The sequence below is a fragment of the Pseudochaenichthys georgianus genome, chromosome 18, assembly GCF_902827115.2.
Source record: "Pseudochaenichthys georgianus chromosome 18, fPseGeo1.2, whole genome shotgun sequence".
Lineage (NCBI taxonomy): Eukaryota > Metazoa > Chordata > Actinopteri > Perciformes > Channichthyidae > Pseudochaenichthys > Pseudochaenichthys georgianus.
Window position 1 is genome coordinate 864,374 of NC_047520.1, and position 19,834 is coordinate 884,207.

At 38.8% G+C, this 19,834-nt stretch overlaps 1 protein-coding gene across 2 annotated transcripts; it reads left to right on the forward strand.

Moving 5' to 3' along the window:
* The first annotated feature begins 988 nt into the window (after window positions 1-988).
* On the forward strand, window positions 989-19,828 carry LOC117463583 (L-amino-acid oxidase-like). 2 transcript variants are annotated; one of them, XM_071206484.1, is made up of 9 exons: window positions 989-1,003; window positions 4,587-4,629; window positions 6,542-6,774; window positions 8,430-8,542; window positions 9,269-9,470; window positions 9,740-9,808; window positions 9,970-10,106; window positions 17,214-17,697; window positions 18,317-19,828. In XM_071206484.1, the coding sequence occupies exons 2-9, from the start codon at window positions 4,599-4,601 to the stop codon at window positions 18,620-18,622; spliced, it is 1,575 nt and encodes a 524-aa protein (XP_071062585.1). In that variant the 5' UTR covers window positions 989-1,003; window positions 4,587-4,598; the 3' UTR covers window positions 18,623-19,828. The 2 variants fall into 2 exon arrangements, with proteins under 2 accessions (XP_071062585.1, XP_033961793.1); XM_034105902.2 differs by lacking the exon at window positions 989-1,003 and having other exon boundaries at window positions 4,567-4,629.
* The last annotated feature ends 6 nt before the right edge of the window (window positions 19,829-19,834 follow it).

A 19,834-nucleotide genomic window follows, 5' to 3' on the forward strand; every position in this document is an offset into this window, starting at 1 on the left:
CCCGCCCGACTCGCCGGCTTTGCCCGCCTCGCCCACAGAGGTGGAGCAGCCGTCTTCGTTGCCCCAAACCCTAATGCTCATTTTGCAGCTCATGGTTTCAAAACAGAGATTGGCTGGAATATTCATGTAAAAAAGATGCCATCTTCTGCTATGCATGTAGACATTTTGGTTCAAGTAAGTCAGATGCCTTCACCACAACTGGCTAAAACAACTGGCGCCATGCTCTTGTCCGTGAGAAGGGACTGGGAAGGCATGAATCAAGCAAAGAGCACATATATCCTTAGATCTTTTCATGTTGCTCTCAAAGTGCACCAGATTGATGCTTTTAACTTCAATATTTATAAACAAAATCTTCCCGGGAGAGCTTGCCCCCAGACCCCCCTAGAGGAGGTGAGGACCCTCCTAGAGGAGGTGAGGACCCCCCTAAAGGGTGTTAGGTCCACTCCCCACTTATAAAAATAGCACTTTACCACTGCACCCTCTCTAATCTCAGGCACCCTGAGTCATTTTGCTCTGGAACCGGGCCTGGTTATTTGTGTATCTATTAATTTAACAAACATCAACAGTACCATTGTAAAAGCAAACTTTAAATAACAAATATATAATTTTAATGATCAGGACGGATCGTTTGTCTTCGTTTGTCCTTTATTCAATTTGTATTTGTTTTGCCCATTTGTAATGTTATTCCTAATGTTTACAAACAAAAATGTATTTACTTTTGTATTTATTTATTTTTATTGTAAATCATTCTTCTGCCTTTTTAACCTTAATTCATGACCAGAAAATCCTGCTGGCTTTTTCTCTGTGAAATGTGACCCGAGCAGCTGGACCTCCTTTGTGTTGAAATTAACCAATCAGGGTGTGACAGACGTGTTTTACTGCTACCTATATGTTGGATTTTATTGTTTCGTTGTTGTCGAGAACAAAACTTCTTTTTTTTTCTCTTCGTGTTAAAGGCGGTCAACTATTCGTCTCTTTGTGCTCTAACTGTTGAACTGGCTTGGTAAGTTTCTGCAATCTTTCTGGAATCTTCCAGTTCTTCTGTGAAACGCTCATTTCATTTTCAAAGATTCAAAGGCTTAGATATGGCAGTTAACATCTTTAGTCTCAGGCTCCTCCACAATACAACATACATATACACAAGACCAGAGGTGGAAAGTAACGGAGTACAAATACTTTGTTACTGTACTTAAATAAGTTATATTCATACCCCTTGACATGACAGGTGACACTTATGATCCTTACTACTAATTGTATGACCCCTAATAAACCTTTGATGTGAGGTGTGGTGACAGGTGTCTAATCTTTATGACGTGTGATGACAGGTGTCATATGTTTATGAGGTGTTGTTTTATGGTGTGTGATGTTTGTGAGGTGTTGTTTATTATGGTATAATAAACCTTTGATGTCCGTCCTTTTGTAAGTGTCTGATGACACTTTTTTATTTAAAACAAAATGTCACAATATAGTATTTTCAAGTCGTACTTTAGTATGTCAAATTCAAGAATAAGTCATAGTTTGTCACGATTTTCCGGAAAACGTCAAAGTATAGTTTGTAAAAACGAAAATTAAAAAGTCATTGTGTATAATGGTATGTTGAAAATCTAAATAAAAAAAAAGTAGGCTGCATAATATATTTAAAACCTATTGTTATCGCGATGTCACATCTTAAAGACAGCTTGAACTGGATAAATGGTTAGTCTTTTTCAAACATACCATACGTTCTGCATGTTAGTATATATGGCCAATCGGGTTAGGCCCTACTGCCCTAGTAGGGCCCCCTCAATATGGAAGTCACGCTTTGGGAAGAGGTGTTTCATTTCACAGATCTGACTTGATTGTTGTTGTGATGGCCAAAGGAAGAGAGACGTGCGAGGAACATTCAGAGGATGAAGAAGCAGAAAAATAACTTGTTTGTAAAAAGGACAGCACGTCAGTTTCAAGAAAGATGACATAGGTTTTATGCATGACATGCCAAATATCCTGCAGCCCTAAAACAAAGGTACAAGTATATCATGTTGAAAATATCACAAAAAGACACAATATTATACAATGTATTAGTTGCATGTTGTATGTTGATAAAAATTACTGTGTAGTTTTTCAAAAATGTAATGGAAAAAGTCCCAGAGAAAAACTAAAATATGTATCACAATATGTTTAAAAATATGAAAAAACAGCATGTTGAAAAAAGTAATGTTGTGTTAAAATAACATGAAAAAGCAAAGCATCTAAAAGCATATATTTAAAAAAATATTGTTTGTGTGCATTGTTTCATCGGAACAGTGTTAAAATCACAAACTTTCCATTTAGAGTTGGATTCTTTAAGAAACTCAATTCATTACAAATTCATTCATATTTTACCAAGTTGTAAAGTGTTGCATCCATTAAAGTGTAACTATAAGTATCTTTGTAGGAGAAAAAAAGATAAAATGATTTCTATAAAACTGCATGTTTCACCGAAACAGTGCTAAAATCACAAAAACTTCCCTATTAGAGAAAATCTGTTCAATAAAAGTACTTTCTACCAGTTGTACAGTTTTCATACATAAATCTGTATCCAAAAGTATCTTCGTAGCAGAAAAAAAGCAAAAATCGTATAAAAAAACGGCTTAGTTCCACTAAAAGTGTTAAAATCACAAACTTGCCTTTAACGGCCCGTCCACACAGCGGCGTGCGTTGACGCTTGGCGTGTCTGAAGCTTGGGGATTTTTTCGAGCAACGCGACCAACAACCAATCACATGAATCTCCCGCCCCCGGCATACAAAGCAATAGCAATGTTAAAACGAAGTAAACTGGATATAAAATCCCCAAACAGGCGAAAACCTACCAGTTTCACCCACTGTCTCTGCCACCTCCCTCCATGCCTCGCTCCTCCGGTTTGTATCCCGGTAGATGAACAGAGACTGATCAAACAGCACCGGGTGATTCACTTCCGCTATAATGAATTTTCCCTCCATTTTTTGGAATATGAGGAAATTACCTGCATAGTCTCTTCCAGCATACACGCAGTTTGATTGGCTAGCGCTTGTACTGGCAGATTTGCATAAACGAGATTTCATTGGCGTCAAAAGTTGAACATTGCTCAACTTTTTAAGCGAGCAACGCCAGCAACGCTCCACGTCGCTTCCCAAAATGCAGTTCGGCTAAAAGTGACGTCATCCCATTCAAAGTGAATGGGCAGAAGCGTTGGAAGCTTCAACGTACGCCGCTGTGTGGACGGGCGTTAGAGTCACAGTCTTTAAGAAAATCAATTTGTTACAAAGTAATTGACATTCTAACAGTTGTAAAGTTTTCCTACATAAAAGTGTATCTAAAAGTATCTTTGTAACACAAGAAAAGAGAAAACAGCATTGATTTGAACAAAACTGGATTGTTCCACTGAAATAGCGTTAAAATCACAAAGTGCCATTAAAGAAAATCTATTCAGACAAAGTATTTAATTTTTAATTTTTTAAGGTTTTATATACATAAAAGTGTATCTCACCTTGGTGAGAGAAAAAAAGCAAAATCTGTAAAGTTATCAAAAACTACGTAGATTCAGTCAAAAAAGTGTTAAAATCCGCAAAACGTCCTATTAGGTGGCACAAGTCTAGTGTGTGTGTGTGTGTGTGTGTGTGTGTGTGTGTGTGTGTGTGTGTGTGTGTGTGTGTGTGTGTGTGTGTGTGTGTGTGTGTGTGTGTGTGTGTGTGTGTGTGTGTGTGTGTGTGTGTGTTGGGGGGGGGGGTGATTAGAGATGGGGTGTCTCCAAATGTTAAGACTGTTACATGCTCTTTTGGATCTAATATTCCCTTAATTTAATACCTTTAATTTTTGGTCTTGTTTAGATTTTGAAAACATATCTCTTTATCCCCAGGAAGGGGGCAAGAGGAAGGGGGAAAATGGATGAGGGGGGTGGGGGAGAATGATGTGAGGGTGACGAGGGGGAGGGGGGAGAAGGATGTGACGTCAAAAACATTTAACACTTTTTCCAAGACAGCTGCAGAGCGCCTTAAAGAACATCAAAGCTCAGAAACTATTCAATACCGATATATAGTTTTACAGTTCAGTTAAACAATAAAAACGGGTAGGATCAAGGGGTTTTAAGCTCTGTCAATTATTACCCAAACACAACTTCAAAGGGGCGTCCTTATCGTCACGACTGTCACTTTATATGCATAGTAATGTGATGAAAGGGGTATGCATATAACTACTGTCCTGCCCTGACTCTGGGGAGATAAAGGTAAATATAATAGAAATAAAATATTAAAAGCTTTACTTAAACAACTAAATACATGTGAGGAGGGATATGAGTGTATAAAACAGGATAAACAAAGTAAAACATAATAAACCAATATATGCTTTTAAATATATATATGTATATAAAGGTGTTTAATTTTATAACGTTTTAATTTAATTAAAAAAATATTTTGCTTTTACAATCGCACACACACACACACACACACACACACACACACACACACACACACACACACACACACACACACACACACACGGTGTTTGTCTCGTCACTTTACAAGATGAGATACTGTACATTTACAGGATTTAATGATGTCTGCCTCCTTTAGTTCCTGTTTCTCTTCTTCAGAAAGCTGAGCTGATGGATCCTCAGACAGTGAAGTGGAAATCCTGTGAGTATTTTTTTGCAGCAATATTGTGTTTTTACTCTATTTTTAAATGAAAAAATATCAGAAAAAGACATCTTTTAAAATGATGTCTGATAAAATAATGTCTGTTGAGAGTTTTTCATGCAGATGTTGCTGCGGTCACTTGTTCTGCTTTCTAAGTTCATGGTTTCAGTTATCATTCATCACCGCATGATGAAAAAGTATTTTACAGGTCACATGCTGTGTTAAAGGAAGTGAGAATATAAACCCACTAGGTTCAAGTGCAAGTCATTTCAAATGTAGACTTGACTTTGTATTGACTGTGAAGATAAATAACATGTATTCAGGCTTTTGCCTTATTTTATCCACATTAAAAAAGGAAATCATCAGATTAATGATTAATAACAAGTATTCTTGTTAATTAAATCGACTTTCTTTAATTTTCTTTGCACTTTTATTATTTTGCCATATTTTTTTTTATAACCCTTTAGAAACATTGACAATAATCATTTGAACTGATAAATCTGAGTCTTTTTTGTTTATTAAATTAGTGTTCTTTAATTACTTTTTTGCCATATTTGATACACCTGTTCTTTGTTTAATAAATCATTTTTTTAATGTTTCTTTTGCACTAAATTCTTATTTATTTTTGTAAAGCACTAGGTGTGGGAATCACCAGGCTCCCCACGATACGATACTATTGCGATACTTAAGCCACAATACGATAGTATTGCGATTCTACGATATGCTAAATATTGCCATACGATATATTGCAATATTGCAAATCACATGGGTCATATCCATGTCTGTCTTCCCTTCCTGGTTAAAACATGTATTTGCAATATGAATAGTTTATGTAAATAACCCAATGTGTGTTCTTTGAACCTGAAAAGGAGATGGCATTGTTTGTGTTACTTTCATTGCAATTGTATATATGTCTTAACGTAACTTCCTGTTTTATATACGACCGTCTTTCGGTGGGATCTGCTACAGTTTATATAAAAATATATATATATAAAAATAAAAGTTTATATAATAAAATATCGATTCTTGGTATCCGTGTATCGATACAATATCGCCACACACACCATTTGGATCAAATATAAAATTCAGCCGAATTAGTGTTGATACTGCAAGGAGACGTATTGTGTGAAAATAAATGTAAGATGTTGTTTAATTGCTGATATATTTATGATCCACGTCACGTTTTCAGTGTTGGCGGCAGTTCTCCTGTTTGTCTAGAAGTCTTCTCAGCAGGGCTCTATAAGTAGAGAACTACGGCAGATCTGTAATATTTAATGCAGCCGAACCGTGTATTACAATGCCGTTATGTGATGACTTTCAAAGAGAAAAGCAAGAACACTTGGAATAAAGTATTATTTTCTTTTTTTAAAACGTTTTCAGATTTCACATCACATAAACACCATATCCCAGCATGCATTGCGGCTAAACCATCCAATCATCGAGCTGAGGATCTTGCCTATGTCTGTTTCCGGTTCCACATCCACACGCATGGATTAACATCGATTTAATATATTAATGTAGCCTTTGTTTCTGCTAAAAGAGGTGTCGACCAGCTGGGGCAACAAGAAAATCGGCGTAATCGAGTGTGACTATTACAAAGTAAATAATTATGTCGGGGTAGCATTTGCTTGGCATTTCCGGGTATTTCTCCACTGGTATTTCACGTCTCCCAGCATGGTAAATTGTCACATGTTCAAGTCTTGCCGTGATATCGGCTTGGCCACGCAAGGTATCGTGATACTATGCTGTATCGATTATTTCCCCCACTCCTTTGAAGCACTAAGGGAAGCACAGAGGCTCAAATTAAATGTCCCTCTGTTCATTAACTATTATAATAATAACAATAATAATAATAATAATAATAATAATAATAGATAAACATACATATTAATAATAATACCTATGTTTCCAGGTGTCGTCATGGGAACTGAGAGTGTGAATGAACAGGAACATCTGGAGGATCATCTGGAGGATCATCGGAAGACACATCTGGAGGACTGTCTTCAGGACACAGACTACGATGTTCTCCTGAACACGGTGCAGAGCGGCCTTCCTCACATCAACTCCTCCCATCACGTGGTCATCGTCGGGGCCGGGGCTGCAGGACTGACGGCTGCAAAGCTGCTGCAGGATGCCGGGCACCAGGTGCACGCTCTAAATACACTTTATATACTATGTATCATGATCTAAGGACTTTATAATATATATATAATATATTTATAATAAGAGTTAAGGAGAAAAAAGTGCTTTATAAAACTATGTATCATGATTTAAAGGCTCTAAAATGAAATTTGGGTCGTGAAAATAAATGGCTTTTAAAACAAGGTGCATGCTCCAAATATACCTTTTAAACTATTTTTCATGACTTAAAGACTCTAGGAATTAACCTGTTAAGCCCGGGACAACATCTTTCAAGAAACAGCGTCTCAGGGCTTTTAAACATTTAAAAAACTATGAATGTGTCATACCCACTTAACGGGAATAAACTCAGCTAACTGACGATATGAACCATTTTTAACGAAATAAAAACACAAATCTAAGACCGAGCCTCTGAATTAGCACTAAGTGAAAGAGTGCTAACGCACTTAGCACATAACTCACTGTATAAATATTGTATACTTCACCGGATCTGCACAAACTACATATCATATGAAAGCTGAGATTCTACGGATTCCAATGGTATAAGTAGCATCACTGCCGCGACCAAAATTCGTGGCAGCGAAAGCCAGGAAAGACAACACACAACTTCACTTAATACGTCTTACCTTTGCTGTTGTTCTCATCAAAAGTTGTGTTCAAGGGCATTACAACACATATAAACGCTGTTGAAGGTTAATCCAATCTCTCTGTGTCACTTTGAAATTATTACTGATAATCCATCATAACATTTATGTCAATAACCGGAGTTTTCATATATAGCTGCTATGAGAAACATGAGTGTATTAGAGCTTCCGGTGTTGGGCATGATGGCTGCGCTGCACCAATGGTAATGTTTAGATGAATTTAGGAAGTTCCCTTAAATTCTATTGGCTCTAACGTTTCAAAAGAGATGTCAATCATCAAAATCGACCAATGGTTTCCAGAGATATGGCAAATAAACCCAAATCCACCCAAATGACCCCAGAGGTGTTTTCTTTTTCTAAACCTCTATAAAAAGGTCAAATGTCACTTGTTTTGCATCAATCTTGATACATGGTACTTATTATATGTTATATTTGGATTCCTAAAGCTCTTAGTCTATCCCATCATTCAAGGGTTGTTTTCACTACAAGTAATGGTTTATTTTTGGACGGACTCTATAATTTAAATTGTTTTACAATCTGAATTTACTTTAAAATAAAAAACATCTATATTGATTCTGACTTTTCTACATCCAACTCACAGGTTTATCACTGCTTTCAGAACACAGATTATTAATTTAACCCTTTTAGAAGTTATGGTCATTTGCCTGAGACCTGAAAAACAGGCTCAGGGTTTAACAGGTTAAGAAGAAAGAAAAAGTGCTTTATAAAACAAATTCTCAACATCTAAATTCTAAAGGCTCTAAAATAAAATGAGATTAATTAAACATACTTTATAAATCTATTTATCATGACCTAAAGACTCTAAAATAAGGTTTATTAAATTAAAGTTGCTTTTTGTTATCATGATTTGAAGCTTTCATTGTCAGATGCACAAGGAAACCCCAAGGCTCCTTAAAGGATGCAACACACTGAAGACTGAATAAAGATTTAATTTAAAGGTTGTTTTTTGGGGGGAAATCAGGAATGTAATGACGTTATCTTAATTTGTTCTACAAGGTAACCATAGTAGAGTCCAGTGAGCGTATTGGAGGCCGAGTGCATACCCACAGGAACGAGGAGGAGGGATGGTTCGCTGAGCTGGGAGCCATGAGGATCCCCAGCTTTCACCGGTGAGTTCAGACAAGACAAGTTTGAAGAAATAAATCTTATTCGCCTTAAACGTCTCCTATTAAGGCATATACAAATGTATTAAAAACATGTCTGAAGTGTTTTGATCAAAATACCAAACAGATCACCCATTCTAGCCTCAAACCCCTCTATTTCAGCTGTTACTAAAGTGCTGATTCTGGGTCTGTAGATTAACAAATCAAAAACACATCAAGCATTATTTCTGAAACAGTATGGAGCTCAAACTCTCTCTCTCTCTCTCTCAGGTTTACCACAAGGTGAGTTCCTTTTTATTTCCTGCTTCTTCACACAGACTCTCTCCAGTACAGGTTAGCTCTGAGTGTTAGCGTTGCTAATGTAAACACAGACCATATTTACTTCCTAAATATTTCTCTCATTGTTTCTGACAGCAACGTTTCTGATTGGCCCGTGGGTGTAGAGACCGCCCACATTTTAGTAATGTCGTCAAATCTGGATCAGCTCCGTTGTTCCCCCATTTTTATGGATGTGGGTACGGAGGAAAAGAGAGGGTTTTATTCTCTGACACTTTGTGAGTCTCCTGACACACCAGGGTCACACCGGGGACACATCAGGGACACACCAGGGACACACCAGGGACACACCAGGGACACACCGGGGACACATTTATGTAGAAAAGACATCAAAAAGTGCATTTTGCATGATAGGAGACCTTTAAGTCTGAAACATGTGAATGCGTCTGTTGGCAGCATCGTCCTCTGGTTTGCTAAAGAACTGGGGGTGAAGCTGAATCCATTCATCATGGAGGACGTGAACACGTTCTACCTGGTGAACGGGCTGCTGAGGAAGACGTACGCTGTGAAGTCTGATCCAAACATCCTGGAGTATAACGTGTCGGAAGGCGAGAGGGGGAAGTCTGCAAACCAGCTAATGCAGAGAGCTCTGCAGAAGGTACATTGCACATAAACACAATACATTGTAATAATAATACTAATAATAATTGTAATAAGATTATAAAAGTAAAACAATTATAATAATGATAATAATAATAATGGCAAATGAATTTACCCAATATCACAAGAGAATATTCAATATTGAATAATTGCTACACAGATTTTCTCTGAACGTTTGTTATCTGTTATCGCTTGGTGTTTCTCCTCACCCACAATATGCAGATAAATAACAAATAACAGCTGAGAGGTTAATTATGTTCCCTCCAGGTGAAAGACGAAGTGAAGGCACATGGCTGCAAAGCTGCGCTACAGAAGTACGACCACTACTCGTTGAAGGTGAATGTAATTTTTATTTCGTAAATGTGTTCATTGTAAAAAGAATGTATTTGATTTACTTCCAAAGCACATTTTACAAGGGTAGAACACATTTTAGTTTTGATGAAAGACAGAATTTGTAATGACTATAATGTAGAAACCCTCCCTGTGTTGTTTCCCAGGAGTATCTGAAGGCAGAAGGTGGCTTGAGTCCAGAGGCGATTAGGATGATCGGAGACTTGCTGAACGAACAGAGCCTGATGTACCTCGCTCTGACCGAGATGATCTACGACCAGAGCGACATCAACGACAACACCAGGTACCGTTTTACAGTTTCACCTTTTCCTTAATTCATTTACGTAACAGAACGGTGCAGCAATGAGGCTTTAACTCTTGTGTGGTGTTCATATTTCTGTTACTCAGCCAGTGTTCGTGGGTCTGGTGGACCCCCTGCCTTTTTAGGCTTCAATTCAACACAATCAAACTATTTTATGTTAAAATACTCAACAGATATTTACTTCATCTCAATTACAATCACTATAAACAGTACATATGGTTAATATTTGCCCTTTTACATTTGTTAGATCACATTAATGAATTAAAGTGCTACTCGTTTTTTTTGCTGACCGGCTGGTCCTATGGCTCAATCTTTCCATTGTTACTAGCTGATGCTCAATCTCATCCTCTTCTTCAAAGTCACTGTCAGACTCAGAATTCTCAGAAATGTGATCCTCACATTCTGAAACCTCTTCCTCTTCCTCTACATCAGTGGTTCCCAAAGTGTGGGGCGCGCTGAAGCATGACAGGGGGTGCGCGAGAGACCAGGAGGAAAAATGGTTATTAAATCTTTTTATCTTAGCGGTGGTGACGTGAAGTCATGTGACCGTGCTGTAGTTCCTTTAATGCCCAACATTAGCCTCCTTTAGCTTAGCGGTGGTGACGTGAAGTCATGTGACCGTGCTGTAGTTCCTTTATAGCCCAGCATTAGCCGCCTTTAGCCTAGCGGTGGTGACAAGAAGTCATGTGACCGTGCTGTAGTTCCTTTATAGCCCAACATTAGCCTCCTTTAGCTTAGCGGTGGAGACGTGAAGTCATGTGACCGTGCTGTAGTTCCTTTATAGCCCAACATTAGCCGCCTTTAGCTTAGCGGTGGTGACATGAAGTCATGTGACCGTGCTGTAGTTCCTTTATAGCAGGGGTGGGGAACCTCCGGCCTCCGGGCCGTATACGGCCCGCGAGACAAGTTGGTACGGCCCTCGAGGTAATTTATAAACACACGCAAAAAATAAAAAAATGAAAGAAATCTAGACCGCAAAAAAATTAAACAAGCGAGTGCCTGTTTTTCCTGGCCACGGTCAGGGTCCTTGAACACAACACGATCCTAACGTGTCATCACGTGGTATATGTCTCGACTGACAGGGGTGCAGTTCTGACGGAGAGCACCAGAACGCCACTCCAGCACTTCAGAAATTGCAGTACCGATAAGTCCATACACATGCCGCAGTTTCTGCGTGTCTCTGTCTTTAGTTGAAAGCCCAGTGGCGATCTGCTCATCTGTCATACTGATCAGACAGTCAATAACTGTGTTGTTATCATTAGCATCTGGTTAGCTAGCTATGCTAACGAATATAAGAAGCTTTGTCTACAACCAGTGAGGTAAAGGCACATCTTTATATGATCATTATAGTTATCAAAAAAATAATAGAATAAAGTAAACAGGTATAAAATACTATATGACAGTTATTAATAAAGAAGAATACAGTTTGAAAGGAGAGTGATTTGTCAAATATCCATAAATTAAAAGAAAATCTGCTTACAGTTGTGTTTGGGTGTTGAGAGATGTATCCATAGATCTCCTAATGTTGCTCTCAAAGTGCACCAGATTGATGCTTTTAACTTCAACATTTAAAAAAAAATCTTCCCAGGGGAGCATGCCCCCCGGACCCCCGTAAAGGAGGTTAGGTCCCCCCCCCCCCACTTAAATCATGTTCACATGGATAGGAAACTAAATACATTTGCACACATCTTGTGTCCATATCTTTCTGTTTTGGTGGTCACGCCACACCCTGCACGTGCATGCATACGCGAGTCATAGTGCGATATCTGGATTAAGAGGTTGCTTTTTCTTTGCACAGAATGAAATGAATGGGCTGTGATTTTAGTTTTTTTAAGCAGAGGTCAATAACTACGCGATATACGCTCCTCACACCGCGTATCGCCGCTCCTCTTGCCGCTCCTCTTGCTGCTCCTCTCGCCGCTACTCACACCGCGTATCGCCGCTCCTCTCCAAGCCTGTGCTACCGGCGGAGATGTAAAGTGGATTAAATAGCCGGTGTAACGCGGTGGGATTACCTTCTCTACTCTGCTGTGCTGCTGTAGCTGAGGCCTGGTTTCACCTTCTCTGCTCTGCTGTGCTGCTGTAGCTGAGGCCTGGTTTCACCTGCTCTGCTCTGCTGTGCTGCCGCCCGCTGAGGCCTGGTTTCACCTGCTCTGCTGTGCTGCCGCCCGCTGAGGCCTGGTTCCACCTGCTCTGCTCTGCTGTGCTGTGCTGCTGTAGCTGAGGCCTGCTCCACCTTGCTCCGGGAACAGCGTGGATACTGTTGTGCTGGACTGGGAGAATGGCGGGTGTCGTGTTTCTGCTGTGCCTTTTCTTGGCTGTGCTGGACAAGGAGAAGATCGCTAGTCGTCCTGAACAATCTACTGGATTCGGGTATGTTCTGCCGCCCGCTGTGGACATCCCCTGTACAGTTTCGGAGGTGTTGCACAAACAATTGCTGGTTGCACTGTCGCGGACATTCATTTCGGAAAATGTTTGTCTTTCTCACATGCCTGCCACGATGGTCCTTCAGAATTGTTTTTAAACTCTAATCTCATTTTCGCGAAGTTTGCTGGTGACTCTAGAACAGCTGACAATGTATGTGTGTTGATTAAGAGGAAAAGGTGCTTAGTATTTTTATTGTTGTTACTATCAGGAAATGTACAGCCAAATCCAGGTCCACCTAGCAGTATTAGTCAAATAGCTACTCCTGCTGATTTTATATCTAGATCTGGGCTAGGTTTAATTCATTTAAATGTGCGTAGTCTGTTACCTAAATTAGATTTTGTCCGTATTTGGGCGAGTTCTACTGATGCTGATTGTCTTATCAGAAACGTGGCTAGATCAATCCATTTTGGCCTCTGACATTTACATAAATGGTTACAGTGTATATCGTACTGACCGCCCTAAAAAAGGTGGTGGCGTTGCCATTTATGTGAAAAATAAGTTTTGTGTAACTAATATGGTTTCCAAATCTGTTGGTAAACAGCTAGAATTTGTAGCCGTGAATATTGAGGTAACAAAGGGTCAACAGGTCATGGTGGTGGGCTGCTACAGGGCCCCTTCGGCTGTCAAGGACTCTTTATCATCATTGGCAAAACTGTTATCGCAACTTTCCTACAAGGAAATAGTGCTGCTTGGTGATTTTAATTGGGACTGGTTAACTTCTGTGTCAGAGGATTTTAAAAACCTGTGTACCTCATTGAATTTTACCCAGATTATAGACAGTCCTACTCGCCCAAATATTAAGTCCCCAAATACATCCTCCTTAGTTGATCTAATTTTAACAAATGTTCCACATAAATACTCATCTGTGGGAGTATTTGCTAATGATGTGAGTGACCACTGTGTTGTAGCCACAATTAGGGACACTAAGGTCCAAAAGGTTAAACCACGTATCATCACAAAGAGAGACAAAAAACACTTTGTGGAGCAGGGTTTTTTACATGATCTGTTTGATTTTGATTGGGGTAGAATCAATTTGTGTGCTGATGTAGAAACTGCATGGTCTTATTTTTATCTTGGTTTTATGAAAATTATAGATAGACATGCACCTCTGCGTAAATTTAGAGTGAAGGGACGAAACAATCCCTGGTTTTCTGCTGAGCTGTCCAGTCTCCTTCATGAGAGAAATAATGCTTGGGCTAAGGCTAGGAAATCAGGCTCAGAGGTAGAATGGCTACGTTTTAGGCAGCTAAGAAATAGCTTCACATCCCAAATAAAAAGTGCTAAATCAAAGTACTATTTGTCGGTTACCACAGAAAACCTGAATAATCCTAGGAAATTTTGGAAAGCCATAAAATCGATTTCCACTAGTGATATCCCAAATGAGCTACCTCCGTGCCTTACCACAGCATCTGGCACTATATCAGACAGGGCTACTATGCTAAATTGTTTTAATAAGCATTTTGTGTCTTGTGGCTCTCTGTTTGGCTGTGTGGCTCCTGTGAACGCTCCAATCCTTGACTCTGAACAATGTGGTCTGGAAAACCCTTTCAGTTTTACTCCTTTAACTGTTGGTATTGTTCATGAAGCATTATCCAAGTTAGATCCTAGGAAACCGGCTGGCCCGGACAACGTAGAACCTTTCTTTTTAAAGATAGCTGCAGATTTTATTGCTCCACCTCTTACTTCTCTTTTTAACCTCTCCCTCAGCACGAACACAATTCCAAAAGTATGGAAGTCTGCTTATGTCTTGCCTTTACTGAAAGGAGGGGAGGCAACTATTTTAAATAACAATAGGCCAATCTCTAAGTTGTCAGTTCTGGCTAAGGTGCTCGAACGCTTAGTGAGTGAACAGGTAAAGGAGTTTTTATGTAACAATGACATCCTGTCTAAACATCAGTCAGGCTTCAGAAAGAAACACAGCACCATCACTGCGACAATGAAAGTGGTAAATGACATTACTACTATTTTAGATAATAAGCAGAGTTGTGCAGCTCTGTTTATTGACCTTTCCAAAGCGTTTGACACCGTTGATCATCGCATCTTAAAGCAGAGGCTACTCAGTATAGGCATATCCAGCCATGCAGTGGGGTGGTTTGTGAACTACCTCTCTGAAAGGTCCCAATGTGTTCACTTTGATGGGCTGTCTTCTGAGTGGTTAAACATTTCTAATGGTGTACCACAAGGTTCTGTTTTAGGACCACTTTTATTCTCCATATATATTAACAGTGTAGGTGATAATGTGGATGAAGCTACTTTACATTTTTATGCGGATGATACTGTAATGTATTGTGCAGGTCCCTCCATTAAAGAGGCTGTTGTTAAATTACAAGCTGTTTTTAACACTATTCAGACTCAGCTCTCTGAACTAAAGCTTCTTTTAAATGTAGATAAAACCAAGGTAATGCTCTTTTCAAAAGCTAAAAAGACTCCAGAGCCTGTTTTAGATATTGTAACTATGCAAGGAACAAAACTTGAAGTTGTTGCCTGTTACAAATACCTTGGTATCTGGCTTGATGATTGTCTCTCTTTTAAACTTCATGTCAATAACCTGCTAAAAAAACTGAGGGTTAGGCTAGGTTTCTTTTTCAGAAACAAGTCCTGTTTCTCGCTTGAGGCCAGGAAAAGGCTAGTCACTGTGACCTTTTTACCTGTGCTGGACTATGGGGATTTGTTGTATATGAATGCACCTGCCAATTACCTGAGCAAATTGGATGCTGCGTATCACAGTGCTCTGAGATTTGTCACAAATTGTAAAGCGCTTACTCATCACTGTACACTGTATACCAAGGCAGGTTTACCATCTCTCTCTGTACGGAGGCTCAGTCACTGGTACACTTTTATCTATAAAGCTTTGTTGGGTAAACTCCCGTATTATATCTGCTCGCTGATAACACAGAGAGTTGCAAGCAGCTATTGTCTGAGGTCACATGATGTGGTCTTGTTAGATGTGCCAAGAGCAAGGACTGTCTCAGGTAAGACAGCTTTTATGTGTGCAGCTCCACTTGCTTGGAACAATCTTCAGCAAGAATTGAAACTGAGCAATCTCATTCCTCTGCATGTTTTTAAAGCTAGGGTAAATGAAATGCTTGCCGATACAATGGGCACTTGTAAATGTCTATAACTATGTATCCTGTAAATATAATGTATAATGTCCTTTATTGTTTTATGTTTCATGTGGAACCTATATGCTGCAGGTCTCCCTTGAAAAAGAGATCTATGATCTCAATGGGACCAATCTGGTTAAATAAAGGTTTGAAATGAAATGAAACTTGTACGGCCCTCTGAGGATATTGTAAAAATTGAAATGGCCCTTGAGAGGAAAAAGGTTCCCCACCCCTGCTTTATAGCCTAACGTTAGCTTTTGTACTTCAAAGATCATAAAGTGGTGTGAATATGTGGAGTTTCAGATTTAAGGCGAGACACAGGCAAAAACATCGTTTTTCAAGTACTGGTCAATTTTGAGATTTTGTGCTATTTTGATTCTATAACATGTTTTCTTTCAGGCTTTTGGAAGGAAAACGTACAAAATACACATTTAAGTGTTTATTTTACTATAGTTTGTCTATTTGCGTCTGTATATTTCTCCTAAATTCACCGCTGACCGCTGTGTGCACCATGTCAACAGAGGTATCGCTGGAAAGCTGTGTCTCTCCTGCACAATCTCATCGGATCCAAATATGGTCAATTCCTTTGTATCAGCAACCAATCGTGAGAGCACAAAGGGGTCTTAAACCAAGAAACGAAATCTCATTGGCTGGTGTCAATTTCTGACAATGTGATTCGTTCAGATGCGTCACGTGGTGTGCTAAAACACTTCCTGGTTAGCTTTCCGCTAGAAATATAAATCTCAAAATGCCAAAAGAACGCCGAAAAAAACGTTCACAGAGAAGACGACAACAATTGTCACTTGCACGAATCAAGGTTATACAAAAAAAATGACCCGAACATGAAATACCTTCACGGAGTGCGTCGAGGGGCAAGCTGTCATCCAAAGAACAGGAGGGTTCAGCTAGCGCCTCACTGCAATCTTTAAAGGTCGTTTTCTCAAAATGAGTTGTTTCTCCTACTCTGAGTTCGAAATTTCAACTTCAGTAGCACGTAGAGACACCAAACCTTCCAGTTATATTCCTATCAATATTATGAAGGCTTTTACAGAAGGGTGTGTTCATATATAATTCATAGCCTGAATTATACAACATTGTATACCTAAAAACATGGCGAAAATGGATATTTTCGGGCTGTTGACAGTATTTTCCGATTTATGGAGTGATAAAAAGAGATATCCAATATCCCTTCTGTAAAAGCTTTAGATACTAATATGACTACAAAATGAAACAAGAATTTTGAATCTGGCTATATCCAAAGTTCAGATTTCGATATATGTGCATATTTAATGAGATAATGGATAATTTGCATATTTAAACATGCTATTTCAGATACAAAAGACAATTGCCTTATTGTAAGTAATTGACTGGAGACATTTCTAGCTGATACCTTTAAGTTAAAAAAATTACCCTATTCACCTGGGGTGTCTCGCCTTAATCAACATGTGTTTTATTGCCTCTCCAACGGCACACATATAGAGAAATCCAGAGATCACTGATCAGATATTACTTACATTTGTGGCTGATACAAGGAAACTAAAAATGTTTTCTCTTACAGGTACTATGAGGTGAACGGCGGGTCTGATCTGCTGACCACAGCTTTCCTCAATGTCCTCCACGTCCCCATCCTCCTCAACTCTAAGGTCAAACGTATCCGCCAATCAGATCAAGGGGTAATCGTGTCCTATCAGACTGATCAAGAGCTTCTTACTGACCTTAATGCCGACGTCGTCCTGGTGACCACCACGGCCAAAGCTGCCCTTTTCATGGACTTTGTTCCACCTCTGTCCATTAAAAAGATGGAAGTCCTAAAGGGCGTCCACTACGATAGCTCCACTAAGATCATCCTCACTTTTAGAGAGAAGTTTTGGTTGGAGGACGGCATCCAAGGCGGGAAGAGCATCACCGACGGTCCTTCTCGGTTCATCTACTACCCGAGTCACAGTTTCCCGAACAATAAGAACATCGGGGTTCTGCTGGCTTCCTACACCTGGTCCGACGACTCCCTCCTCTTCCTGGGAGCGAGCGACGAAGACCTCAAGGTCTGTAAAGTGCCCCGATAAACATTCCTGTTTGTCACCTTGCAATATACTTATTTATATAAATAGTTATCACCTCATTAAACCGTATTTGATTTTGTCTTACTTTACATTATTTAATTTCATCCAAGTTGAAATAGAAATTAGTTCCAAAAAAATATCGAAAGAAACATGATAAAAACTGTTTAGCTCTAAACTATTGAAAAATAATGAAAAATATTTCTGAAAAAAGTCAAAGTATAGTTTGTAAAAAAACACAATGAAATAAGTCGGGAAAAAGAATAAAGTCAATAAATAATACAAAAAGTCACAGTATAAATTGTTAAAATAAACTATATTGTCAGCGTAATTAAAAAAAGTATTTATCGAAATAGAAATCACCGCAATAAACCGTATTTAATTTTGTCTTAATGTACATTATTTAATTTCATATTCTATTCTTGTACATATCATATTCTATTGACATGTATAGAGACTTTTTGCACTACTTTTTATTTTGTTTTTTTGTATTTTATTATAAATGTTGCATTGTTGGAGGAGCTCAGGTCAGAATAATTTCATTGTCATTTCTACACTGTTGCTTTGAGCATATGATGATAAAACCTTTGAATCTTTGAAAAAGGAGCTGGCGCTGAGAGACTTGGAGCAGATCCACGGGAAGAAAGTGAGGGCTCTTTGCACCGGGGTGGTGGTGAAGAAGTGGAGCGCCGACCCTCACAGCCTGGGCGCCTTTGCTCTCTTCGCTCCCTACCAGCATTCTGAATACTACTCCGAGGAGCTATTCAGAAAGGAAGGCAGGGTGCACTTTGCCGGGGAACACACCGCCGTCCCTCACGCCTGGATCGAGACGGCCATGAAGTCTGCCATCAGGGCGGCTACAAATATTAACAAAGAGGCAGCGAAAACTCAACAGCATGACGAGTTGTAGCATCTTAAATCCTGCAAAATACTAGAGCTCACTTTAGTTTTAAAGCCCTGATGCAATAAGCAGAAACACCAAAAGTAAAGTAGAAGTACTCAGATCTTGTACTTGATTACCAGAGTGTAGGAATACTCTGTTACAGTAAAAGTCCTGCATTCAAAATGTTCCTCAAGTGAAAGTAGAAAAGTATTCTCATCAAAATATAGTGAAAGTAGCGACAGTAAAAGTAGTCATTGTTTGATTGGTCCATTTCAGAATAATATATATGATATGTTTTATAATGATTGATCATTAAAGTGTTCTCAAAGCTGGTGAAGGTGCAGCTAGTCTGAAGTACTTTGTAGACTGCAGGGTAGCTGGTTGATTTACTCCAGGTGGAACTAATGTCTGATTTAACACCTGATTATATTTCACAACATTCATCCACATCTGTGAAGTAACTAAAGGTATTAAATACATGTAGTGGAGTGAAAGTACACCATTTACCTCGGAACTGTAGTGGAGTAGAAGAAGCATACAATGGAAATACTCAAGTACAAGTACCTCTGAGATACTAAGTTACTAAGTACACCACTGGCAAAAAGTCAAAAAATAAATCAAATCCTTTAATTAAACTGTTATCTTCTTCTCAAACCGTTACAATCATAACATAATATGGAAATATTATAGAGGACGTTTTTAATTGAAGAGAGTTTGTATATTATGCAGTAACAAGCTGAAAACACTTAAAATTATCCAAAAAACCTTAAAATAAATCTGACCCTAACAAAATGATCCCAAAACATGAATTCTATTTCTCTTACCATCGGTAAAAAATGTATAAGATATAATAAATATGGTGCAGGGATGTTGTATTTCTATGTTTGACCCTGAAGGCTGGTTCCTTTCACAAAAAGCCAATGTGATTTTGGATTATTACAGAAAATACAAACACACGTTTATGATACTTGGACGTTTAGTTCAGCAGGGTAATCTCCATATTAACACCACCTCTTGATTTCTGGAGTGAAAAGCTGTGGCCGTGCTCTAATTCGTCATCTCTGTATTTTTGTTGATTGTAAGTAAGCTTCAAGAATCATAAAGTGGGTTTCTTTGTAGGGTGAAATGTTCATATAATCATTTAAATCATTTGTATAGAGTATGTTGTTTACTCTGATTGCCTTTTACTCTGTTAAATTGAAGTCCTGTGTGTGTTTCACAGGGACATATGTTTGACCT

Excerpts from the sequence above, each read along its gene's own strand:
- LOC117463583 (XM_071206484.1), top strand. The coding sequence starts at position 4,599 with ATGGATCCTCAGACAGTGAAGTGGAAATCCT. Across the intron at positions 4,630-6,541 it reads GACAGTGAAGTGGAAATCCT|GTGTCGTCATGGGAACTGAG; the intron begins GTGAGTATTTTT and ends CTATGTTTCCAG. Across the intron at positions 8,543-9,268 it reads AGGATCCCCAGCTTTCACCG|CATCGTCCTCTGGTTTGCTA; the intron begins GTGAGTTCAGAC and ends GTCTGTTGGCAG.